Below are 23,507 nucleotides of genomic sequence, written 5' to 3'. Positions count from 1 at the left end.
CCCCGACGAAGGAGGAATGATGAGGGGGACTCCATTGATATCAGAAGGCTAATTAATTACTTTATTATACTATATTATTCTATGCATCTAAAACTGAAAAGTGCAGGCCAAGCACTCAACCCTGCACACAACTGCACTGAATCTCGTGATTGTCACCCAACAGTCCCGACACACACACACTTGGTCCTGACAGGCCAAGGAAACAAAAACCACCATCACTTTGGGTAAACCATCTCTATATGCATTCTATACCACAAATAGAAGGGGATATTTTGCACATAGGCTGTAAGTATAAGGCAACTAGATTTTAAAATTATTTTTCTTATTATTATTCTTATTTTTCTGAGGCTAAATCTCTAAGGAAAGCTTTATCTTGTATGTGGATATTTTAGTAGCTCTCTGCTCTGCTGGTACATCATCATCTATGTGAAAATGATGCAAATCTGCTCCTCATAGCATCTCACTGCAGCATTTGTTGTTCTCACAACTTCCTGGAGCATGGACCCTGGAGTGGTTTTGTCAAGCCAGGCCAAGCTCAGGCTTGTTGTTAGGAATGCCAAGAGTCAGCACTGCCCATCCCAGAGCTGTGCCACTCTCTCTACTCAGAATTACACAGCTTCTTCAAACCTTGCTGTTTCTGGGCCCTCCCCATTACTGCTCTTCACAGCATCTGCATTGTGACAAAAGGCTGCAAAAATCTGCATTTTGGACTCTGGCCACACCATCTCTCCTTGATTTACCCCTCTTTTTCTCAAATCTCATTTACCTGATACCCCCACAATGGTCCATACCAGTGCCCAAAATAATATCAGGGGAAACTTCCCAGTTCCCAAAATGTCTGGATGTCTTGGTTGGCCCCTTGTGACATTTATATAACCACTTCCTTATTTCTCTCTTCTTACAGAACCTTATGTGCCCTTGTGTGTGTCTGAAGAGCACCTACCTTTCTTACAGCTACTTATTTATGCACAGAGTTTGTGCTGACTGGTGCCCCAGAAAACAGACAAAGACAACCTAAAGGCAGTCTTCAGTGAGCTGAAATTCAGATTCAAATCTTTCAGCTCTCAAACACAACTGAACTACAGCAAAGCATCAAAAGAAGGAGGATGTAGATTTCTTTAAGTAAGAACAGAAAGCCCTTGAGCAAGAAAGGGATGCAGAGTGAAGGAAGCATGAGCAGAACAGAATGATTCACACATGACAGAGGATGTGCAGCAAAAGGTGATTCTTGTGCCCAGGAGCATCCAATCACACAGGCACCCTTGGGCTTGGCTCTCCCCTCTGTGCTGTCAGCCTGGGGTACACAGAATTCAAGTGACAGGAGATGTACAGGGAAATCCCAGCCTGCTGTGACACAGAGAGATGGCACACAAAGGAGGGACTGGCATCATGGGGAGTGGTTACCCAGTGAGGTTTTGGTTCTTTACACATCCATTCAGCTTTAAATACCTCTGCTGACTGGGCTCTCCACAAAGAGGTAAATCAAACACAGCTTCTCCAAGGGTTAAACTCCTGAAAATCTCCATGGTTTAGCAAGACAGCTTTGAAAAACCCTCTGTGAGTTAAGCCTGCACTGTGCATAATCCATCTCAATTCTCATGTTTGCTATAGTGAGCACCATCTATTTTTGGAGAAGATAAACAAGTATCTATTATCTCTTACTGCTCTTTCCCTTCATCTGGTTGTTTACCTGCTATCCACATTTTCAATCTCTTAGAGCCCTCTCCTGCCCCACCACTGAGGTTACTGCCCTGTTTTCTCTGCTCTCCTTCCATCCCAAAGTGAGTTGTTTCCCCAAGCAAGGCTTGGGGTCCACATCCCAAACACATTTCTGCTTTAGCCCATGATGTTTATATTCTGCAGTTCTGCAAGAATTTTTTCCTTTGGTGACGTGATCTGTCTGCTTTCCGAATTAATTTTGTTCTTCAAATCTGGTCCACTCCTGACTAATGAAAACTCTGTCTCTCTTCAAATTTTCTTCTCAACCTTCAGGATGTCTGTTACCTGTCTGCTGATATTCCTCTGTTCCTCTTCTTCCAGAAAACCTTTGTGAATCCTTGTGCCTGGCCTCATCTTCCCTTTTTTCCAGTACATTTTCATTTCTTCTCTTTTGTTGACCATGTAGGTCAACAGTGCTTTTAATGGCATTTTCCTCCAACTCTGACTTCTTCCTTTTCCTCTCCTCAAACTGAAACTTAAATTTTATGTACCTGAATTTGCAGATGGATTTCAAGAAACAACCTGGTTATATCCTAAAAATTGTTTGATAAACCACCACAATGCTTATAAACAATTGGCTCTGGAAAAAAAAAAACTAACACCCAAAACCCAAATCCAGTGTTTAAACTGTGGTTTCTGTCAATCTGGGATGACATTTCATTCATACTCCTGCAGGGATCTGTCATGCATCCAACTCCACAAAATTATTTTACTAGTACCTTATATGCTGCTGCCATGCTCACAAAATCTTGGCTGATGCCAAACTAGGAGATGGAAATAGAGAAACTTTCTGGAATTCATAAGAACCTTGTCAATTTGGGAGGGAGAGTTTGAAATAAGACAAAATTTCCTAATGACACATTCAAAAAGGTACAGTCAGGAAGGGCAGAGCAAATAGAGCAAAATGAGGAATGAAATGAGTGAGCAGTACTGCAGAAAATATCTGGGGTTATAGTGGTTCACAGGCCATAAGATGACACTTCCAAAAAACCAGAAAATCTCATTCTGAGGTATATTATCAGAAGTGCTGTGTGTAAGACAAGGGAGGTAATTATTCTGCTCTACTTGCTACTAGTGAGAGCTTGGTTCCTGCTGTGAGTACAGCATTTAAAGAAGCAAGAACATAAAGAACATCCAACAGAGAGCAAGAAAGAGAAAGGTTTTATCCAAAATCACAGTCCTGAAGATTTATTTAGATGATAAATAAGGAGACTGGGGAAAGGTGAGAAGAATCTTCCAATTTATTAAAGGTTACTGCAACAAAACCAGTGATCCATTGTTCTCTGTGTCCTCTGGAGGAGGGCAAGAAGTAATCTGCTTAATTTGCAGCAAAGAGGATTTACATTACACCCCAGAAATATTTGCCACTCCAAGGATGGTTAAGCTCTGGAAGAGGCTAACTGGAGAGTTAGTGACATCCCTTAAGAACAGGTTTGACTGGTGTGGCAGGGATGGGGTCTGCATGGATTTAAAGTTTCAAGTGAGGTAGGAAAACATTTGGTCGTCTCTCGCATCTTCATTTCATTTCTTCTATTTATTTTACACTGCACCTACACAAACTCTGCGTGTTTCACCACTGGGCCAGGCTGTGCCTCTGACCTCATTCACTGATCAGCATTTTCACTGCAGAGCTAGCAGCAACTCCTGTGAGAGGCCTGCTGAAGTGTTTGCTAAATTACATCAAGATCTATTCCAACCATCTCTGATATAATTTGTTATTTAATGCTGACGAGATTCATTAGCAGCATTATTTGATGACAACATTTTGTTATGAACCAGAACAGAATACAAAAATAAATTATTACAGGACAGATCCTGCTAGAGCAGCCTGTGACTGTCAGCAGGTTGCTACAGGATTTTTGACACTGGACTTCACTAATTTCTAAAATTCTTTTGTCAAGTAATACCCACAGAGTACACCACACCTGTATTTTGAAGTGCAATATTTTCCCATTTGAAAAATATAACTTTTAATTTATAAACCTTAATTTGTGTTTTTTTCCCTTTGAAATTCTCTTTTTCGCCACGTGACACTGAGTGAATTCCTAGTTCCTGAGCTGCTTTGACACACAACAACCTTTTCAAATGGCAGAAACCCATTAGCCTGATATTTCCTTTGGTGACCTGCATGTAGAATTCACTTCCTTCCTAGATATGACAAGACACAATGTTAGTCTCTCAACATATAATGTGGTTAGTGGGTTTAATTACACTGAGCCTAGGAGCTTTAGATTTGCAGAAGAATAAAGTATTTTTAAGGACAGAAAGTTTGCTGGAGTTTTACATTTAACAAACTTATCAAACTGTCCAGTGGTCCAAGTTAAGTGCTTTGAGTAAATTACATTTAAATAAACAGATAAACAATATGCTTATACTGAGCTGTGATCATGACCTAACATTTTTAAATTTTCATAATCTTTCACTTGTCTGTTTCTGGGACTTGTATTTTTCATGCCAGTAACAGAATAAGAGTTGTTAGAATTTTAAAATATATTACATGTTTTCTTTCTGAAGGATCAAAAATTGCTTGAGTTCCTTTCAAAACTCCAGTTCTTGCTTTTGTGCATTATTTGAACAGCCAAGCAGTGAGTGATGCACGCTGCAAGGTGAGAAACCTGCACCTACAATGAACACATGATCCAGCAACCAAAACACAAAACCTGGGAGAAAATAGGCAAGAAATAACATCCACCAATTATTATTACACTAGGTTGGAGATGCATAAAAATATTGCTAATGCAGACGTAAGACAGCTACTTAACATAAAACAGATCTATCAGGAAAAAAACCCCAACAAAACCCAAATCCCAAGAATTACAAAGTGAAGCAACCTGAACCAAAGGTGCATAAAATATTCTAGAACAACAGGCTGGCCCAAACATAAGCCAGTTAAATTGCTGCAGCAGTTAATGACTGAGCAGCTCAGAATTTTATCTGTCTCCACTTCTTTAAGCTTGTGAGAAGAATTGTACCCCATCAGGTGCTTTCAAAGGTCTCAGATTTCCAGTAGGAGCAAAGGAAATAAAAATGCTTTTCCCCTACTACTATAAAAAACCCAAAACAACAACAGCAAAAAACAACAAGCAACCCAACAAAAAAACCAACAAAAACTACAAAAACCCCAACCACAAACAAAAAAACTCCCTAAAAACAAAACAAACAAACAACAAAAAAAACCCAAACAAACCAAAAAACCCCAAGGAAACCCCTTTAACAATTTTGTCCTTCCCTCTGGGCCTGGGTAGGAAAGGATTACTTTTTAATGCTGGACTAGCCAGGTGCCAGGTGCCAGTCTCTTTTTATTACATTGAGGAACAACCACTTGGTTCCAACCCAAAGTTTTCCACTTTCACCTGGTATTTCAAACTATTAATTCAGAAAACCCCAGCAGAATCTCAGGAATAAGAGTGGCACAGGATGGGATGTGTTCTCTTCACTCTCACATAATAACAGAGCCAGTTCCAGTGTATTTGCATGATAAGAGTAGAACAACACACCAAAATCAGCACAGGCCACAGTGGATCTGCCTCAGGAGCTCTGGGGAAAGCAGATTGGGGCACTCTGGAATTGCTGGGGGAGCTGGAATTGCTCAGGGGATCCAAAGGCACACTGTTAGCCTGGTGACTGAGAAGAAAAGAGAAGGGGACACAAAATGTTCTACACCATTTTTTGTCTTTTACTGGCTGTACCTTCATGTCATGCTTGCCGTAATTTAGATTCAAAGCAAATGGAGGCACCTTGAATCGTGCTCCTAATTTTTGCAGCAGGTCAGGGAGATGGTGGTGGAGCTGGAACACGTGCAAAAGGGACACAACTTTTTTTTTTTTCCATTGAGTCAGCAACATGCAGCCAGTGTAAACCACTCGTGTTTGTTCCATGCCTTTAATCTGTCTGCAGTCTGCAGAAGAATACATCCCCAGAGTCTTTAGCAGACCTTGAATTCGAGCAGCTGTCACTTTAAATTTATTTCTTCCTCTGTCTGGGAGCTATTTTAGTGCAAATGCAAGCACACATGCTCTGAGCACAGCTCCCAGGAGCAGCCACCATGACAGGTACACTCCCACATATCTGTGTTATCTTCTTTCAACAGGCTTGAAGCTGGTGGCAAATATTTTTCCCTTTAGTGTATTTTTTGTCTTTTGTGTATTTTTTGGCCATTTGTGGTGGTCCTTTTCCTCACTGTTTCCCAAATCATCTTCTGAGGCACAAAGCCTTGGGTGCAGCAGCTCTGTGGAGTTTGGGGAGGTTTTGGGCTCACAGCAGCCAAAAGATCCTGGGAAGGAGGAGCACAAGGAGCTGTTCCAGGCTGTTACAGGTTTCTCCACTGCAATCCTCCATGCCTGCGTCTCTTGAGGTCCAGCCTGTTCAGTCAGCAATTGCTTTTCAATCATGAGAAAGGGAAATCTCAGGCTCAGGAGTCACACTGCTTCATTTCTGGCTTTTTCATTGTTTCCCTGAATCCCTACAGCCAATTCTCCAGCTCTGCCTCTCTCTGCTCCTGTTTGTGCTTCATTATGAGATAGTGACCTCTACAAGAGCCTGGATTTCATTCCATTAGTCATCCTCTCCCTTTACCCTGTATAAATTGTATTGTCATCACCCCTTGCTCCCCAAAATATTTCTAGTGTTAGAATTAGGAAGCCAAAGAAACATGGGAAGCTTTAAATTCTGAATATCAACCCCACTTGATTTGCCTGGTGTTAACAATTACCTTTAATCTTTTCACCAACCTAGAAACCTGCATTTCTCCCATACTCAAACAATAATCTGTATTTCTCCCACACTACAACAATAATCTACTGGGATTCAAAACGGGGAGCAGAGCAGGGTGTGGCAAGGCTCAGGGAGAAGAGAGGCTGGGAGCAATTTAACTAGGGGAAAAACCCCCACAACTCATTTAACTTATTCACTCAGGGCTTATTAAGGACTAATCAATAACTACTTGACTCCAAAACCTGAAGTGCTTGAAGAAGATTAGAAATAACAAAAAATCATTTTGCTGGGTTTTCTTGCTCTGTCTAAATCAATATTTTAGTAGCTTTGCCCTGTGAAGAGACAGAAGAGGAACCTCTGGCTAGACAAGCTTCCAGGAGCAGACATCCCTAATAGCCAAAGGGTGAGATTCCCCTGTCAAAAAGGAGATGTTGGTGGTGCACACTGTCACCTTGGAGCTCATTGTCTGGGCTGCCTTGACAAGGAGACAGAAATAGGCCTTTCAGGGGTCACCTCATCTCACTCAGAGATGGGACAAATGACTAGAATTTCAGAAGAATTTATTTCTCTCCAATGGATATGAAAGGAGACTTCAAGATTAGATCAGATGCAGATATCTGTGATGCAGACTTCTCAGATTAGCTGAGATGAGTCTCACTAGACTTTGTAAATCTTGCCCACACGCTTCCCATTTCTCCTATGTAACATGAAATACATCAACACTAGATATAATACTAAATATTAGATATTCTTTTTCTGATGAGAATAGAATTCCTTAGCAGATCCCTTACCAAGCTGTAACTGAATACAACTGTGCTAATTAGGGAAAAGGAGACTGCTGCCATAGGAACATTTAAGAGCCAGATAAAAGAAGAGAGCTTTAAATTCTAAAAAATCTACCCCACTTGACTTGTTATGTATTAGCAATACACACAATGAATGTTTGTTGGTACCTGCTATTAATAATCATCACCAATTAGTCACACAGGTTATTTTAACAACCTTTTTCCAATTTAGCTGTAAATGGCCAATGCCACGGAGAGGGTGTCATGTAGGCAGGGCCAAGAGCTGCAGTTCTTGATGATCTCTCAGTCCATGAGGTGAAGGTGATCAGTTCTGAGAAATAATTCCCCTTTCTTTACAATCCACTGTTTTCTCCTTTTATAAGTGTTTCATTTTCTAGACAGTTCTAAGCCATTCACTGTTCACGGCAGGGTGCTGGGGGTGGGACTTCCCCAGGCTACCAAATGTGTCTTGGCCTGTGACTTGTTTCTTGCTTGGTGCTAGCATTTATGTGTTGTTTTCTTTTTTAATCTCTTGATGAGCTGCTGCTCTTGCTGCCCTGACCACCCCCTCACAGCCACAGCAGTCCTTTCCCCGCTTTTCAGGGTGTGTTTAATCACCAGTGGCTGATCAGCAATGATCAGTTCACTGCTGGGGGCTCTGCTTCAAAATGTGCCTGTATTTTCAAGGCCTTCACTGCTAGCCTGTGTTTAAATTGTGCATTTAGCTGAAGTTCACACAAGGTTCTTGTAGGAAGGATTGCAGCCCGGCACAATTTATATAAAACCTGTGAGCTCTTCCTGGAAATGCCATTATTACTTTTACTGGGACACCAAGCACAAATATGCTTCTCCACTGTTTGACGTGAATGTTTGACTGTGCAGTTTTATCCACAGTAATGTGAATGTCTTCATGTTTGAATTCAAAACAAAGTGGTATTAATGATATCCTGCCTGTGGACTTCCTGCAAAAGGTTTCCAATTTGGCTACAGAATGTTTTGAAAGCTTCATCTTCTCTAGAAAGAGCTATCAGTCTCAAGTGCCTTGTCCAAAATACAAGTACTCATTATACTAATGAAGAAACTGTAGCCTTATTTACCATCTAAAGAACTTCATTCTTCAAGATGCTCTGTTTGAATTAGTGGCTCTTACTCCACTTATTTTTTAGTGAGATTTCTGGGTTTGCTTCAAAAAGGAGCATAAAAGGTTCAGTGGAGATTAAACAAGACTGTTACAGAAAAGAATCAAGAGCCTCATCTGGAAAGTCTGCTAAGTCGTCAACAGCATGATTTCAAACTTGTGATTTGGAGTAAAACTATTTGTGACAGTTTGCAACACTGGGGACTAAGAAAACATGGATAACATTTCACATATTTGAAAACAAGGGATTTTCTTTTAGACTGAGTTTTCAAAAACAGCTAAGATTTTCTTACCTGGTACTGTTCAAGAAAAAAAGAGCTCAAAAGGCAGCATTTAGACCAACATCCAAATATATGAGGTCTCATCTTAGAAATACCTTCCTAAAAATTTTCACAGGGAAAGAAAACAACAGATTTCTTGAAGGAAATAAATTTTGCATAACAAGGATCATAACTAACACCAAATACTACTTGATTTTTTTCTGCATCAGAGAGTTGGTGCTTTATTGATTACAATTCTCTGAACCTACTGGGGAAAAAGTAAATTAGAATAAAAAGGCATAAAGAAGAGAAAAGGCCAGCTCTCCTAACAAGTGAGAGAGCATCCCCTCCAATGCAACAAGGAAACTCTAAATACTTTTCCAGCTGTTTCATCAGGCTCCACTCAGTTTTCTGGACTTCTTAAGCAGACAACTACCAAAATTTGCCAGTTCTGGACAATTTCTCTAACAGCAGTAACACCACTTCTTGTAGGATCTGGTGTGGTCACTGCCCAGGCACGCAGCCCCAAAGAACAAACACTTTTATTAACATTACTCAGGTGGAAAAGGAATTGTGCCTGTAAATGCCTTGAGTCTGCACGAGCCTTTTCTTACCCATACTCAGAGTCAGCCATGATAATCTTTTATTAGCAGAGGAAAAGAGTGGTTACAGTGACCTTGTTGGATGTGTTTGAGGAAGAATCCCAGCTATGAGGCAGCGGCAGAAAATGTCTTATACTGACAGGAAAAAGAAGTGTTTGCAATAATCACTTTTTCCAAAACATGCCAGCAAAGTCAAACTTGCCCCCAGCTTTTATTGTGGAATGCTATATTTCATTACTGTTAGAAACTAGAGGTTGATGAAAGACCTTGTGCCATTTGCCCACTGCACGATCAAATTCCTGGTTTTTTTGTTATTTCCTGCTTGTCCTTGTCACACAGAAGATGAACTTGACAGGGTGTCTCCATTTTGAGGGCTTGTCCTGAGTTACCAGTCAGTCAGAGAAATGTGAGCTGCCACATCTCAAAGAGCTGAAAATGGTGAAATGAAACATTCATAGTTCAAAAATCAATGCCTTCAACTCTTTCATTTTTACAGAAAAGCTCCTTTATCTACAACTCTCTCCCACATTTTTTCATGTGCTAAAAGCTCCAATTCTTTTCTAATAATTTTTGACACTTTCTCTGAGACTGTTTTCTGAGAATAGGACAATCAGGGCTCTGGAGGAAAAAAAGAGAAAGTGTGTCATGTATGCAATTTCATATTAAAGGAAACAGTTCAGAAGAACTGCACTGATTATGTGAGCAATTGAAAAAGAAACCGCTGCAAAATTTCTCATCTTTTGCACCAGGGAACTGTGGAATGAGCTGATTGAAAGTAGGATTTAGGACTCTGTTTGCTGCAGCATGTACATGGCCTTGACAATTAGATTTGTGACATTTCCCTATCCTACACTAAACTGCAGCTGGCAGTGGCATTATTTTGATTATTACACATCACTGTGTCCCAAGTAAAAGATTTCATCAGAGTCCAAGCTTCAGTACACCCCACTGTTAATAAAAGGGTGACTTTCATGAGATAAGGAACAGGCCCTGAGAAGCTGTGAGAACATTGAAGGGAATGAGAAATTGCTAGATAAGTATCTGTCAAAAATGACTGCAAGAAATGAGAACATTTCTGGACAGGTTTCTTATGTGCTATGCATGGATTTTCATTAGTGATTGTTATTTTATCAAAACATTGGCCCATGGGCTTCATCTAAAATGGCAGTTCTTCTTTGTTAAGTATAAAATAGACCTTTGGTGTGATGACAGGCTGAGAAAGTTGGGAAAGTTCAACCTGGAGAAGAGAAGGATGCATGGAAACCTTAGAGCAGCTCTCTGGTGTCACAAGGGTCCTTCAAAGAATCCAGAGACAGACTTTTCATCAGGACCTGACAAGAACCAGTGGGTTCAAAGTGAAAATGGGGAAATTTAGGTCAGATTTATGGGAGAAATTCCCCACTGTGAAGGTAGGCAGGCCCTGGCACAGGGTGCCCATAGCAACTGTGGCTGCCCCTGGATCTCTGGAAATATCCAAGGCCAGGTTGGATGGGCTTGGAGCAGCCTGGGACAGTGGGAGGTGTCCCTGCCTATGGCAGGGATTTGGAACTGAATGGGCTTTAAGGTCCCTTCCAACCCAAACCATTCAGTGATTCTGTTCTATGATTCTTTATCTTCATTCAAGTGCAATACAAGAATTGGCTCAGGCACCTTCAGTGACTGAGTATTTTTAACACCTCTTGGAACTCTGGAGAGAGACCTGTGAAAGAGACTGAGCCACTTTGCTAAATTAATGGGCAAAGAGCCTGAAATTTGTGTCAGGAAAAAAAAAAAAAAGGAAAGATTGGAGTGGTAAGTAGACTGTAAAAAACAAAACCATGGTTTTATGAAAAATGAGTCTTGTCAAATAAGTGCAATACAATTTTTAATCACTCATTGGCCTGATTTATATAGAAAAGTCTGTTGACAAAAAACCCAATCAATTTCTGTGCCTTAGTTTTCTACAACAGTGATGATATATAATAAAGCTGTAATTGAGTATCCTGAGTTGGATGGTACCCACAAGGGCCATTGAAAGATTCTGGCTACAAAATATCTTACAACAGCTAGAACATGACCAGTGTGAATTTTTGGGATCTTTTGTACCTCCTCAGGGGATTTCTTCTTCACCAAAGGCTGCTAAATGAATAATGTATGAGAAGACACAAAATTATTTAAGGAAAAACATGCAGATGGCACATACTATCAGGAATGGGACACTTAGGTCAATCACACAGACTGAGCTCAACTGGTTTGGAAGGTGGAGAGCAGCAGAGACACATCTCCTTTATGACACCCAAAGGCATTATCTTACATGATCAGCAATGTAGGTCATGTGTCTGACAGGAGGAATCACATTCATAACAGCCAGGCCTGGAAAGGGCTTTGGAGCAGTGACTGCATGAATCCAGGGGAGCTCATGCTGAGCATGGCAGGGACTGTCCTGGATGTGTTGGTGTTGCTAGGGAAGGATTGGGACACTGCCTATTGGAGTCTGGGGATGTTTGACTTTGTGTCAGCCATTGGCCACTCAAATTTACAAATGGCTAAAAATCCATGAGCCAAGCCAGCTGTAGCCAGGAAGGAGGAACATGGCATTTCAAACCACTTTTATGAGTTTTCTGGAACAGAACTTGGGGTGGGTGGGAGGGTAGGACAGCAGAAGTGAAGCCAACATGATGGGCTTAGACAGGAAGTGTTTGGACAGTTTTTCATTCTAAATGTGTGTCTAGACATGGCAGAAATCCAGTCTTGCTGAATATGCCCAGTTCTGCCCTTCAGGGGAGCTGGAGCAGGGGAGGAGAAGGAAGCACATAGAAAATACAGGAAGATGTGGTTTCCTCCATGCATTTAAAAAGGCCACAGGACTCATGGTTGAGCTAACTTACCAGAGCACAGGAAATGGCCTCATCCAGCTGCACAGGCAGGAAGAAACTTGGGATCTTTCAGGATGGGATGAACCAGATCATTATTTGCCCTGTGGGTGGGTAAGCATCAGATCATCTATCCCATTTGCCGCCATAATGCCATAATTGATTAGCTGTATGTATGGATTCTGGGGCCAGCCCTGTGCCTTTACACAGAGCTGGTACCAGCAGCCCAAAGCCCAGTGGCACCTGCAGCCAACAACATGAACACTCCTGGTGCAGTGTACGCATCCTTACCCACTGGGGCCAGGCAGCATGGCCAAATGCCCCTGGGGTTTAAGAGATTTTAGTGCAAACCTCTGTGCAGGGGAAGGACAAGACTGGGCACCATATAAATGACCCTGTGGGGTGTGCAGCCCTCCTGTGAGTGCTCATTGCACAGTGGAACATCTGGGCTGCACACACACCTGCAGTCTGACCTATTTCTCATCCCCCGCAGCTGCACGGGTCTGGCAGCGTCACCACAGAGCTCATTTACCAGAGGGGTTTTGCTCTGGAAGTTAATCAATGCAGAACTAACTGCACCATCAATATTGATCAGGCTGTGGAGGCTTTGGCATTACAGCTCTGCAATATCCTGCTCCTTCCAGGTTGCTTTGCAGGAGCCTCTGTGCATGTTAATGACTGAACCCACGTGGCCTGGCAGGTTCACAGAGGAGCCCAGCAGGGCACAGTAAAGGCCTAGGCTAAAATGCTTCATAGGAATTTTAATGTTTTTCTTAGATGCTAAAAACATGGAGCAATACAACTCACAGGTCAGCAGTTCCTGCCACGAGCCCAACAGCATATTTGACAGCTTTAAAGATGCTATGGGCTGTGCATTTGTGAAAGCCTGCTTGACCCAGGGGGCCATTAGCAAGCTCTGTAAGCAGACCAGCCACTCCCTGTGACTGAAAGTAAGTGCATTTAGTGACCTGGACTGACCTATCACACTTTCAGTCTCTGGTACCTTCTAATGTTGTGAAAGAATTCAGTCACATAAACCTTTTATCACTTTCTAGCTAATAAATATCTCTTTGCTGGTGCTGCTGCTCAGAATCTGACTCAATGTGGCCAGATAAGACCTACTCTTGTGCATATGAAGGGAGCCTGAGAATAAAATAAAACTGGTTCCACCTTTTCGTGTCATTTATTCCTTGAGAACAGAAGGAGGTATTTGTGCCTGCCATTTTCAGTGCAGTCACCCTTCAGGGTAAGATGCAGCTCATCTTCAGGATTGTATTTATATTGTGGCTGCACTAAAGTAGATTAACAAGAGATTGTTACATGTGGCTTTGGAAAGATTAAGGTAGCTTTTGTGATGCTTGGTGGCTGCTTATGATTGTACAAAGAACTTCCCAGAGTCTACAAATAGCTGGACTAACACAATTTACACACCCTTGGGGTTTGGCAGATCCTCTTTATTGTGTAAACACCCATCAGGAGCTTTGTGGATCATTTCCTCCAATGTCAGTACCTAAGTGTTGCATAATCCCCTTTTAAGCATGTAAGAAGACAAGCAGATTTTAGTCCAGATTTTTCATTATTTTAGGCTTGTCTTTTATCTAGCACACACCTCAGGGAACTTCTGTCCTGAGGGTGAAAGGTGAGAGCAAGTTCAGCAAAGTTAAGCCCCTTATTCTGTCACCATGTGGTGCTGGATGAAAGTGCTCACAGCTGGGGTCCAGAGCATCTGGGGAGAGCCAGGCTGGAAAAGCTGCTCTGAACAGGTCCTGAGCCTCTTGTGGCAGCCCATGGAACGAGATCCTGGCTCCTCACTGAGCCTAAGGCTGTTTGCACCACGGGTGGTGATGAGGAAGTTGGACATCAGCCAGTAAAGGCTTGAACAGTGTAGAATATTTGAGGGTAGAAGTGGGGATGTATGGAAGGCCTTAAGTGCCAACTTACAGAGTTGATTTGGTTTGTAATTGCTCAGCACATCATTCTACACCTGAAGGAATGCAGGCAGGATTCTTTTAACACCCACAGAAGGAAGTTCTTCAAGGTAGGGAGTGAGTCATGCCTCCCTCCATGGGGGCTAAGATACACTGGGGGCTTGCTTAGGATATTTTCAGTCTAGCTTCCCCCAAACCACACAATTGCTCCCACTGAGTCTGTACTAAGTAGAATTTGAGCCACTGAACAGCTGAAGGATTTATCTAACAGGAAAACTATTGCAGGATTAAAAGTCTAGGCTGGCTGTGATTGATGTGTTTTAACAATTACTACATCTTGTCAGCCTCACTGTGCAGCACCATTCCTGTAATTAATGGGCAAGGACTTTCTAATTCTCCTCAGTGCAGCTCAAGTGTTGCCAAGGCACTCAAGATGTCCATAAAATATTGCCAAAGGAGCTGGAATGGGGCTGCCAGGGCCAGCTCTGTCCCCAGCTTGGTGCTGAAGCCTGAGATCACATCTGATGCCCCAGCAGTGATGCACCACCCACTGCTGAGCTCCCAGGGAGCCCTTCAGGGCCTCACACTTGGCTCAGGATCAGGCATGACTCCTGCTGGGGTGGCACCTTGGTGACATGGCCACCCTTCACCTTCACTGTGCCCCACAGGTGTGCCCACACCCCAAAGTTTCTGTGCCTGCTGCCATGCTGTGCCTGGAGGGGAATATTTCCCATCTGGCAGCATAAATGGGATTTTCTCTTCAGGATTCCTGCTTCCCACAGGTCCCCCCACCACAGTGAAGGAACAGGGGAGCAGAGGAGTGGCAGTGACACAGACTCAGAGCTGCTCCATTTGGTGTGAAGGCCAGCTGGGTATTTCTGACCCTCTGACAAGGTTTTAAATCTGGTTTTCAAGCCTAGCACGTCTGTTTTGTAATATGCTTCAGACATCAGTTCCTGAATGTGGATGAGTCACTCGCTGTCTCTTTGCAGACAACAGTGACACAGCTCTGGGCACCACTGCCAGGCAAACATTTTTAACATTTTTAATATTTTCAAGCTGTGTGGCGTTCTGAGAGATGTTTACTTCACCACATCTCTGTCATCTTTTGATGTTAACACCTGTGTCAGAGTGATTTCATGGAAGCTGTCCTGGGATATGAAAGGGAATCCACGGTGCAGTGTAAGATATGCTCTTCTTATGTGGCAGAGATAATTCTGTGGTGCTTCATGCTGGAGGATTTCATTCATTAGTTCTCTAAGCCAGCCTAAGGCACCTGGACTACAAATACTCCAAAAGTAGGTGCCTAATGTCACCATATTAGAATCATTCTGAAAAATCAGATTTTCATGATACCTAAGCAGTATTATCACTGACAGTGGGTATTGAAGTGTTCTGTACAACAACATAACCATGTCCCATGCAATCATAGAATGGTTTGGTTGGAAGGGACCTTAAATATTATCTAGTTCCACCCCTCTGTTATGGGCAGGGACACATTCCACCGGACCAGATTGCTCCAGATCCCATCCAGCCTGTGCCAGGGCCTCTCCACCCTCACAGGGAAAGATTTTTCTCTAACATATAATCTAAACTGACAATCTCTTAGTTTGAAGCCATTTCTCTCGTCCTGTCACTCCAGGCCCTTGTAAATTGTCTCTCTCCATCTTTCTTGCCAGCTCCCTTCAGGCCCTGCAAGGCCACCCTGAGCTCCCCCCAAAGCTTCTCCTGTGCAGGTGAACAATGGCAGCTGTGCCAGCCTTTCCTGCCAGCAGAGCTGCTCCATCCCTGGGATCATCCTGGAGCCTCCTCTGGCCCGGCCCCAGCAGCTCCAGCTCCTGCTGTGCTGGGGCAGCTCTGCAGGTGGGACAGAATCCCCTCCCTTGGTGGCCACACCTTGGGATGAGGCCAGGACAGGTTTGTCTCTGTAAATGCTTGGATGCCCACACCTCCCACCCTGCAAAGGCAGAGCAGTGACACTGGATCCTGCAGGGATCCCTCTGGGGATCCACAGAGGGCAGAATGAACCCAGGAGAGTAAAGCACAGCATCCCCATATCCAGAGCTAATGGGAAATTAATGTATATGCCATCAATATTGGTTCCATAGCATGCTGGTTAAAGCTGCGCAAGGTCAGTCCAATGTGCTAAAGCATTTATTTTGTCAGAGCTGTGCTCTGCATTCGCTGTCTGATCAGTTTTGGTGCAGCCAAGCCACCCGGGCATGTGTGAGCCTAATTCTGATTCCAGCCACCACAGGAAGCCCTTCCCATCCAGAATTTATCATTGCTGCGCTTGGAGCCCTCAGCTCTGATTTCCAGAGCAGATATTTGCTTCATGCAGGTTCAGCTGTGTGTGACACCAAAACATTGTCAGCTGTTCACTCTTTTCTCCTTCAGAGACGTGTAAAGGAACAAACCAAAGAAGTTCAGGGTACACTCACTTACCAAAGCCAAACTTTTGAACAAAATTTGATATTTCTGCATATTTACAGGAGCCTTAACAGAACACAGGGCTCTTGGCTCTGTCTTAAAAAGGTGTTTGTGTCAAGGAACAGTCAGTAGTTTCTAAACAATCAAATAACAGCAAAACTGAGGACCCTGGTCATTCTTTAGGACTCAAATGAGGAAAATGTCTCAGCTCCTTCCTTAATATTTGTCTTACACAAGATCCACAAAACTGCTGCTAGGGGAGAATTGGATTTGGAAGGAAAATTGTACCTGGTTTATTTTACCCAGTTGTTGACACAAGCAGGTCTTGAATGAGTGAAGTAGAAGCAGAAATGAAAGGAGATTCTAAAAGGTATCAAAACTATCTGCAATTAATTTCATGACTGGTCTTCATACATGAAATTTGGGAAAGGCATTTTGTGCTCTGTGTTCTTCCCCTGATGTGAGATAATTGGAAAATTTTTAATCAGATCCCCTCATATGATGAGCAATGACCCATGGACTGAGCAGAAAAAAACTGCACAAGACCAAGTCTTAGAAGCCTAATGTAAAATGAGATTTTTTTTAATGACAGGATGTAATTAATATACAACATAGCTCAGTTTTATTGTTATAAAAGCCCAGTAGTTTTCATTACTGATCTTGTATGCATAGAAACCAGACTTCCAAAGACAATATGCTCACAGAGGGTATATATGGATTCTGAAAGACATAAATTGTTCAAGTGGTAAAAAGCCCCAAAACTGTAATTTCCTTGTTAGCAAACTCTGCAGTGTATTTTGTCGTGCTCATTTCATTGTCAGCAGGAGGATTAAAATTTTTTTTTTTCTTAATTTGTGCTGTTATTGGCCACCTCTGGTTCTCAATTTCCATTGTTGTGTGGTGTCAGAACAGTAACCCCAGAACTGTGGTGGAATGTGCAGATCCTGCCCCCATCTACCCCTGGTCCTCCAAACATTTTTCTTGCCAGGGTTTCTCCTCCTGGACACCCAAAATCAAGGATGCCAATGGTATCGTTTGCACATTAGTTATGAAACAGCCAAATTTCACTGTAGACATCTCAGCATTCCAGTTGTCCCAGAGGGTCCAAATATGGAAAAATCTTTATAAATTCTGGTGAGGTGCCTATTCAGTATTCAGACAACACAGTGATTGTGTGGGATGTATATCCTCCTAGTGCATCCCAGCCTCTTTTCAAACAATTCCAGCAAGAGCTTCTCCTCTCCTCTGAGAGGTTTTTCTCTGTTCTATCAGCTCTCCAGACTGGAATGATTATCATCATTGATAATCATGCTGGAATGATTATCTTCAGATTATGTTTTGTCCTTCCAGGCACTCAAGCATACAGTCCCCCTGCAGTAAGCACCTGCAATAAAGGCAGGATTGGTAAATGTAATATTGTGTTAAAACCAGAAAATTTGAGACATGCTGCAGCTCTTGGTTCATTTTAATAGATGCAAGCCTCGGAAAACCAGCTGTGTATGGCCACTGATGAAAAATGAATGAGTCAGACTGGCTTGCATAGGGGAAAATGCAAGCACTCAAAAGAAAAACCAATATTCAATTAAAATCTAAAAATAATCAAGTGTAGAAGATTCCTGTAAGAATTAAATCTTTGTACTGAATTTTTGCCAGAGGCATTGAGAGCGCTATTTTATGATGACTACATAACAACAGTATTCTTCTGTGTGTTTAAGCTACCACTGTAACTACAGTTGATGAACGTTTTGGGAGCTGTTGGATTAGTCACCAAATAAAAATAAACACCTAAATGTACTTGCATAGCACATTTGCATAAAAGAACAGTTCCCTCCCCAAAGCTTAAGATTTTTTTCCTCTTTTCTAGCCTTTAAAAGTGAATCCAGGATTCTCTTTCTCAAGTAGCACCTTTTTATTGCCAGTAAAACAAGACTGGTAACAAAAGAAGACTCTAAATAGACCACATGAGGCCATTGGTGGTTCATGCTTTGAGATATGAATTCTTTTATTAGAGCTTTGCTGTGATGTTTTAAGATTTGCTGCAGGTTCTTAAAAATAAATAGGAATTGTTCTGTTCTGAACTGTCAGCAGTTTGGAAACTTAAAACATCCAGGACATGTCTCAAGAAATCCAGTTGTTCTCTTTGATCCTAGATTAAAGGGCCTTTGGAAATTTCAGAGCTATGTAGTTTCTTACACAGTTCCAATTAACACGACACTTGAGCTTTATTCTGTGAATGTACAATAATGTAGAAAGCTCCTTGGAATTCCCTCATCAGCCATATTCTATTTAAAAATACATGTATTGGTTTTAAATCAACATCCTCAACCACATTCAATACTCCATTTATACCCTTAGGTTTAGTAATTCACAGAACTTCAGCTTCACAGATTCTTACCAATAAATCCCAAAATGCATGCATGGCTTGGTTTAAGAAAGATATTTTACTTGTGTTTCATACACAAAAAAAACTGATAATCAACAGTGGCTTAAAAAATTAACACTACTCCACTTTTCCACAAGTGTACAAAAAAGAAATAATGAATTTACATTCAACGGTAAAGCTTAAAGTCCACTCTAATAATAGTTGCATTGACATTCACATACACAAGCACAGAATAAATATTTCAGGATTCTTATAAGAGCATACAGCATACATACAGTACTTGAATTTTACATAAGGAGTGTTAGTAGGGTCAGGAATTCATAATCTCATAGAAAAGTAAAACTAAAATCAGAAAAGGTCGTGTGGGAGGTCACACCAAGGTACTGCACAGAGCTAGCAGGTTAGTAGTAAATCCATCTGTGTGAGGAGTTTGCTTCTGCTTCTTCATATTAGGACAGTTTGTTTGCAAAGGTGTATTCAAAGTGCAGAATAATGCAAAAAAAAAAGAAAGAGAAGATATTCTTGTATTTATTAATACATGCAAGAGGCAGCCCCCAAGTCACCCGACAGAATAAAACTGTGATTGGCAAGTGGCCGATATAATACAGATGTTTCAGGCAATTTTTCTAAAGCACTTTAATAGCAGCAATTGTAATTTATAATGGCTCTAGATTTACTTCTGTTTGGGTTAAAGGGCATCATATTTCTTTAACATTTACAGCTATATTTCTTTATAAATAAATATCTCAAATAACAAATAGCATAGTTAATGTTACTTTTTTTCTCTCTTTTGCATAAGTGTCGTGGAAAAACTCTGACCTTTTCAGAGACATAATGTGCAAAATAATGTGGAAATAGGGAGACACAGCATCACAGTTACATTCCTGGGATATCAGCCCAGCCCTTGTTACTCTCTGAGGGCTAGCCTTACCAGGGCAATGCAGGGCTTTAAGGGACAATTTTTCCAATGGCTTGCTTGGTAAAGAGATAGAATTTATGGTGTCTTAAAGAGCTGTAAATGTGAGGTTTCATTTGAAGCAGTGTGTACAATACGTCATGTATAGGAGTCAGTATTTCCACACACTGACTTCTCAGGATTTGATAAGTCTGCTCATCTCTCTTTCAGACATTTCTCCCCAGCCTGAACATCTTTGAACATTTATGTTCATTAGGTGTTTCCTCTGTTGCATATTTACCAGCTCTTCTTGCATTTTATAATCTGATCTCATATCACCTAGCTGACATCTGCACACAAATATTTCCAATCAGATAGAGGGTGCACAACATTAAAACTTTTAAACCTGTCCTGTAAGTGTCATCAAGACAGGAGCACAGGAACCACAGTGCAGAGTCCAACCTCTCACTGGCTGTACTGTGAAGATTCTCCTTTTCGGCGTAGGAGAAAGGAAACTTGTGTCTGCTTTTTAGATTCTGAAAACAAGCCAGAGTGGAGAAAAAGAGTTAACACCAGACTTAATAAAGCTTTTAAGACAAAACCTGTTAAGCAATTTAGACAGACACTGAATTTCCTGCTGATTTTCTCAAGTCTGTACATACAGGAAATTTGTTAACAATAGGAAGAAGTTGGGATTTGCTACATAGGAGAAATCTGCCATTATTACAAAAACTGGCTAAGAGGGTTTTTTCAGTATAACTCCCTCACTGGTCACTGTTCTCAGTGGTGCTGTTGCCCTTTTCTTTTTTCTCCTGAGTCTTGTTCCCCTTCTTCTTTTTCTTCTTTTTCTTGGTCTCTTCTTTCTTGCCAAAGGTTATGAAGTCACTTTTGTCAATTTGGCTGTTGGGTGGCTCCTGCCGGATGGAGATGATTGCAGGAGATCCTGGGATAATGAATTTGTCTGGCAACTCACCAGGACCACCTTGTTTGGAATTGCCCGGTCCGAATTTAAAGGTCCAGCTGTTGCTGTTCACACCAGCTCCCACTGGGGGGGACACCTCTCCCGCCTCAGGTTCTGAAAAAGTCAAAACAGCAAGAAAAGCTTAAAGCATCTTTAAATACAGGCACTCAGTGAACAGCAGCTTTCTGTTTGAAAGGCTTCAGCCTACAGAGACTCTCATTTCCTGGCTGCTCATCTGGGGTTAGCCATTGGTTCTTGTCCAGTCTGCTCAGTGTTTGCATGCACTGACCCCCTCCTCATGCTCTTGGGTGCAACAGGCTCTGGATCCCATTTTGTTCTTTTGGATTTGAAGTGTTTGGAGTAAGAGATCACTGTGATGCAGCCCATTGTAGTGTTTTACAGCAGGAAACACAGGCATGTGCATTGCATAGCAAAAGGGTGTGTTTGAGGGTGTTGAGCCTTTTGGGACAGGGTTAGAAGGGTGGCCAGGGCAGGGAGTGACAGCCTTGGCATTCTGCACATCCAGGTGGGTATTTTAGCAAACCATCCTGTGATGGATGTGTCCAGGAACCCTCGTGCAGGGAAAGAAGGGAGAGTGTCAAGAGGCTGGAATGGAGCCAGGCTCGGCTCGGTGGTGCTGAGCAGCAGGACAAGAGGGGACAGGAATGGATCAGGACAAGAGGGGACAGGAATGGATCAGGACAAGAGGGGACAGGAATGGATGCCCAGGAAGTTCCACCCGAACACGAGGAAGAACTTTCCTGTGCAGTGACTGAGCACTGAACTGATTGCCCAGAGAGGTTGTGGGGTTCCCCTCACTGGAGATATTCCAGAACCATCTGGAAGCAATCCTGTGCCGTGAGCTCTGCTTGAACAAGGAGGCTGGACCAGATGAGCTGCTGTGGTCCCTTCCAAGCTGACCCACTGTGTGACCCTGAGCTGGTGCATCCCAGAGAGGAACCTGAGGCCAGACAGCATGTGTGTTTGTGTGTAGGTATGGATGCAGTGTGGCTGAACAGCAGACACAGAGCAAAAGCAGAATAAACTGAACTGCCTGGGCAGAGATACTGCAGGATTGCTTCCATCAGGGTGTGCACAGTCTGGTCTCAGAAATATTCATGGTCTTCAGAGAATCAGAGAATACCCTGATATTCTCTCTAAATCACAGTATTTTATACAGGCAAATATAAAGTGAAGTTCTATCCCCAGTTTTAGGCTTGCAGGATGAAGTCAGTTTTAATTTTGTTTCCATTATTTTGATTAGATTGAGTTAATCAGATTGAAATGTTTGCGTATGTTGCTCTGACAAGGATGAATTTCTAGCAAAATAAAATGCTACAGAATTAGGTTTTCCTGTGAGAGAAAGCCTTAAGACTTGGTTGTTTTCTTTCCTTTTATACTCTGAACATTTGTTGTAATTTACATAACTGCCAATTTTGAATAGGAACAGCATATCTATTTTAATGTATCATGGTAAGTGTTTTAACAACTGTGATGAGGGGGAAACTCAGTGTTTATGCTCTGATGCTAAAGCCCTCAAATCAGATGAAAACTTTCTAAAAGTTCAGTAACAAAACATGGGACTCTCACCCTTGTAACACTCCTAGCCACACACAAACCCACAACACCACACAAACAATTCCAACACCACTGATCTGATTAAATCTCAGCATCATGTATCAGAGCTGTCCAGCTGAAGAGGCAAAGGGGTTTGGGGTAAAGAAGGAGGGGGAACTGTGTTGGAAAACCATTTCAGAGGGATTCCATGTCCCTTGGAAGAGGAGATGAGGACACTGGATGGGGGAGAAGAAACTGACAAGTCCAAGGTCTCCTGCAGGTTAAAGAGGGCAGGAAGAGAAAACAAAGCAGACATTCTAGAGGGAGATCCCCAATGTTCTGCCAACAAACACCTGGTACTGGCTGCTCTGTACCACTGCAGCTGTAGTGAAGAGTGCTGTATTAACTTCAGCAGCTCCTGTATTTCTTAGTCTTTAACAATTCTTCATCTTCTCTTATGTTGTTTGTACAATTTTCTGTTTTATGAAATAAATGGTGTGGTGGCACATGCAGACATAGGGCTCTGCTTTTAGGTTCAAAAGCTGAAAAGACATATTTTGCTGCCTGACAACCTTTCTCCTGCCCGGCAGCAAAACAAGGCTGGGAAGCAGGATTCCTTTTTTAAGCTATTCTGTAGTGATGCAGCAGGGCCATGTTAAAAAGCCCAAGAAATGTGTTTACAAAACACATCAGAACCATCTCTGAACCCATCAGTGTTAGAGGTTTTGGCACATGAAATCTTCGGCATCTCTGAAGCTCCATGGCACATGGACATGACATGACTGCTTTTACAATGTGATATTTAATCAAGAACTAGAAGACACTGTAGACTTCTTTCCCTCCTAATATTTTATTTAATGATGAAGGAGCTTTGACTTTGTGCTCTTTCCAGGAGCTGCTGATGTTGTTTTAGTGACCTGAACATCTCAAGTCTCAAATAGCTTTTCTGAAGTTATTATTAATGTAAGAGCTCCTCCATTTTATCAGTTGTAGCTTTTCTGTACATTTCCTATGGTCCTAAGTATCAGCTTCAGATTTTTTACATGTTTCCTATAAGTAACAACAATGTCCTAGAAAGTCCTTTCATAATAAATGCATTAATACGAACCAGCTTTCATTTCTGCTTAATAAATTGTTTTGTTCAGGTACCTTTCATATCACTTTTGTTTCTCTGAGATGACAAATTACAAAGGTGGAAAATGTGTGTCTTGGCCTTTTTCCAAATTATTAATCAATTGCCTTTCTGCTGCAATACAAAAATGTGAGCTTTCCTATTGCACACAA

The 23,507-nt window shown here is 42.0% G+C and overlaps 1 protein-coding gene across 4 annotated transcripts in view; it reads right to left on the bottom strand.

The window, feature by feature from the left end:
* Positions 1-16,979: 16,979 nt before the first annotated feature.
* Positions 16,980-23,507, bottom strand: part of LOC128944616 (protocadherin alpha-C1-like) — a 101,652-nt gene continuing 95,124 nt past the window's right edge. For 3 of the 4 annotated variants that reach the window (XM_054287961.1, XM_054287962.1, XM_054287963.1), the window contains exon 4: positions 16,980-20,780. In XM_054287961.1, coding sequence (XP_054143936.1) covers positions 20,470-20,780 — 311 coding nt within the window. In that variant the 3' untranslated portion in view covers positions 16,980-20,469. The remainder of the gene's footprint in view (positions 20,781-23,507) is intronic. The other variant, XM_054287964.1, reaches the window with a different exon arrangement.

This window comes from Melozone crissalis, unplaced genomic scaffold (assembly GCF_028551555.1).
Source record: "Melozone crissalis strain CALT ecotype California unplaced genomic scaffold, PUWL_Pcris_2 ptg000061l_1, whole genome shotgun sequence".
In the NCBI taxonomy this organism is placed as follows: Eukaryota; Metazoa; Chordata; class Aves; order Passeriformes; family Passerellidae; genus Melozone; species Melozone crissalis.
The sequence above is the reverse complement of the archived record's forward strand: the minus strand, read 5'-3'. Positions and strand labels throughout refer to the sequence as shown.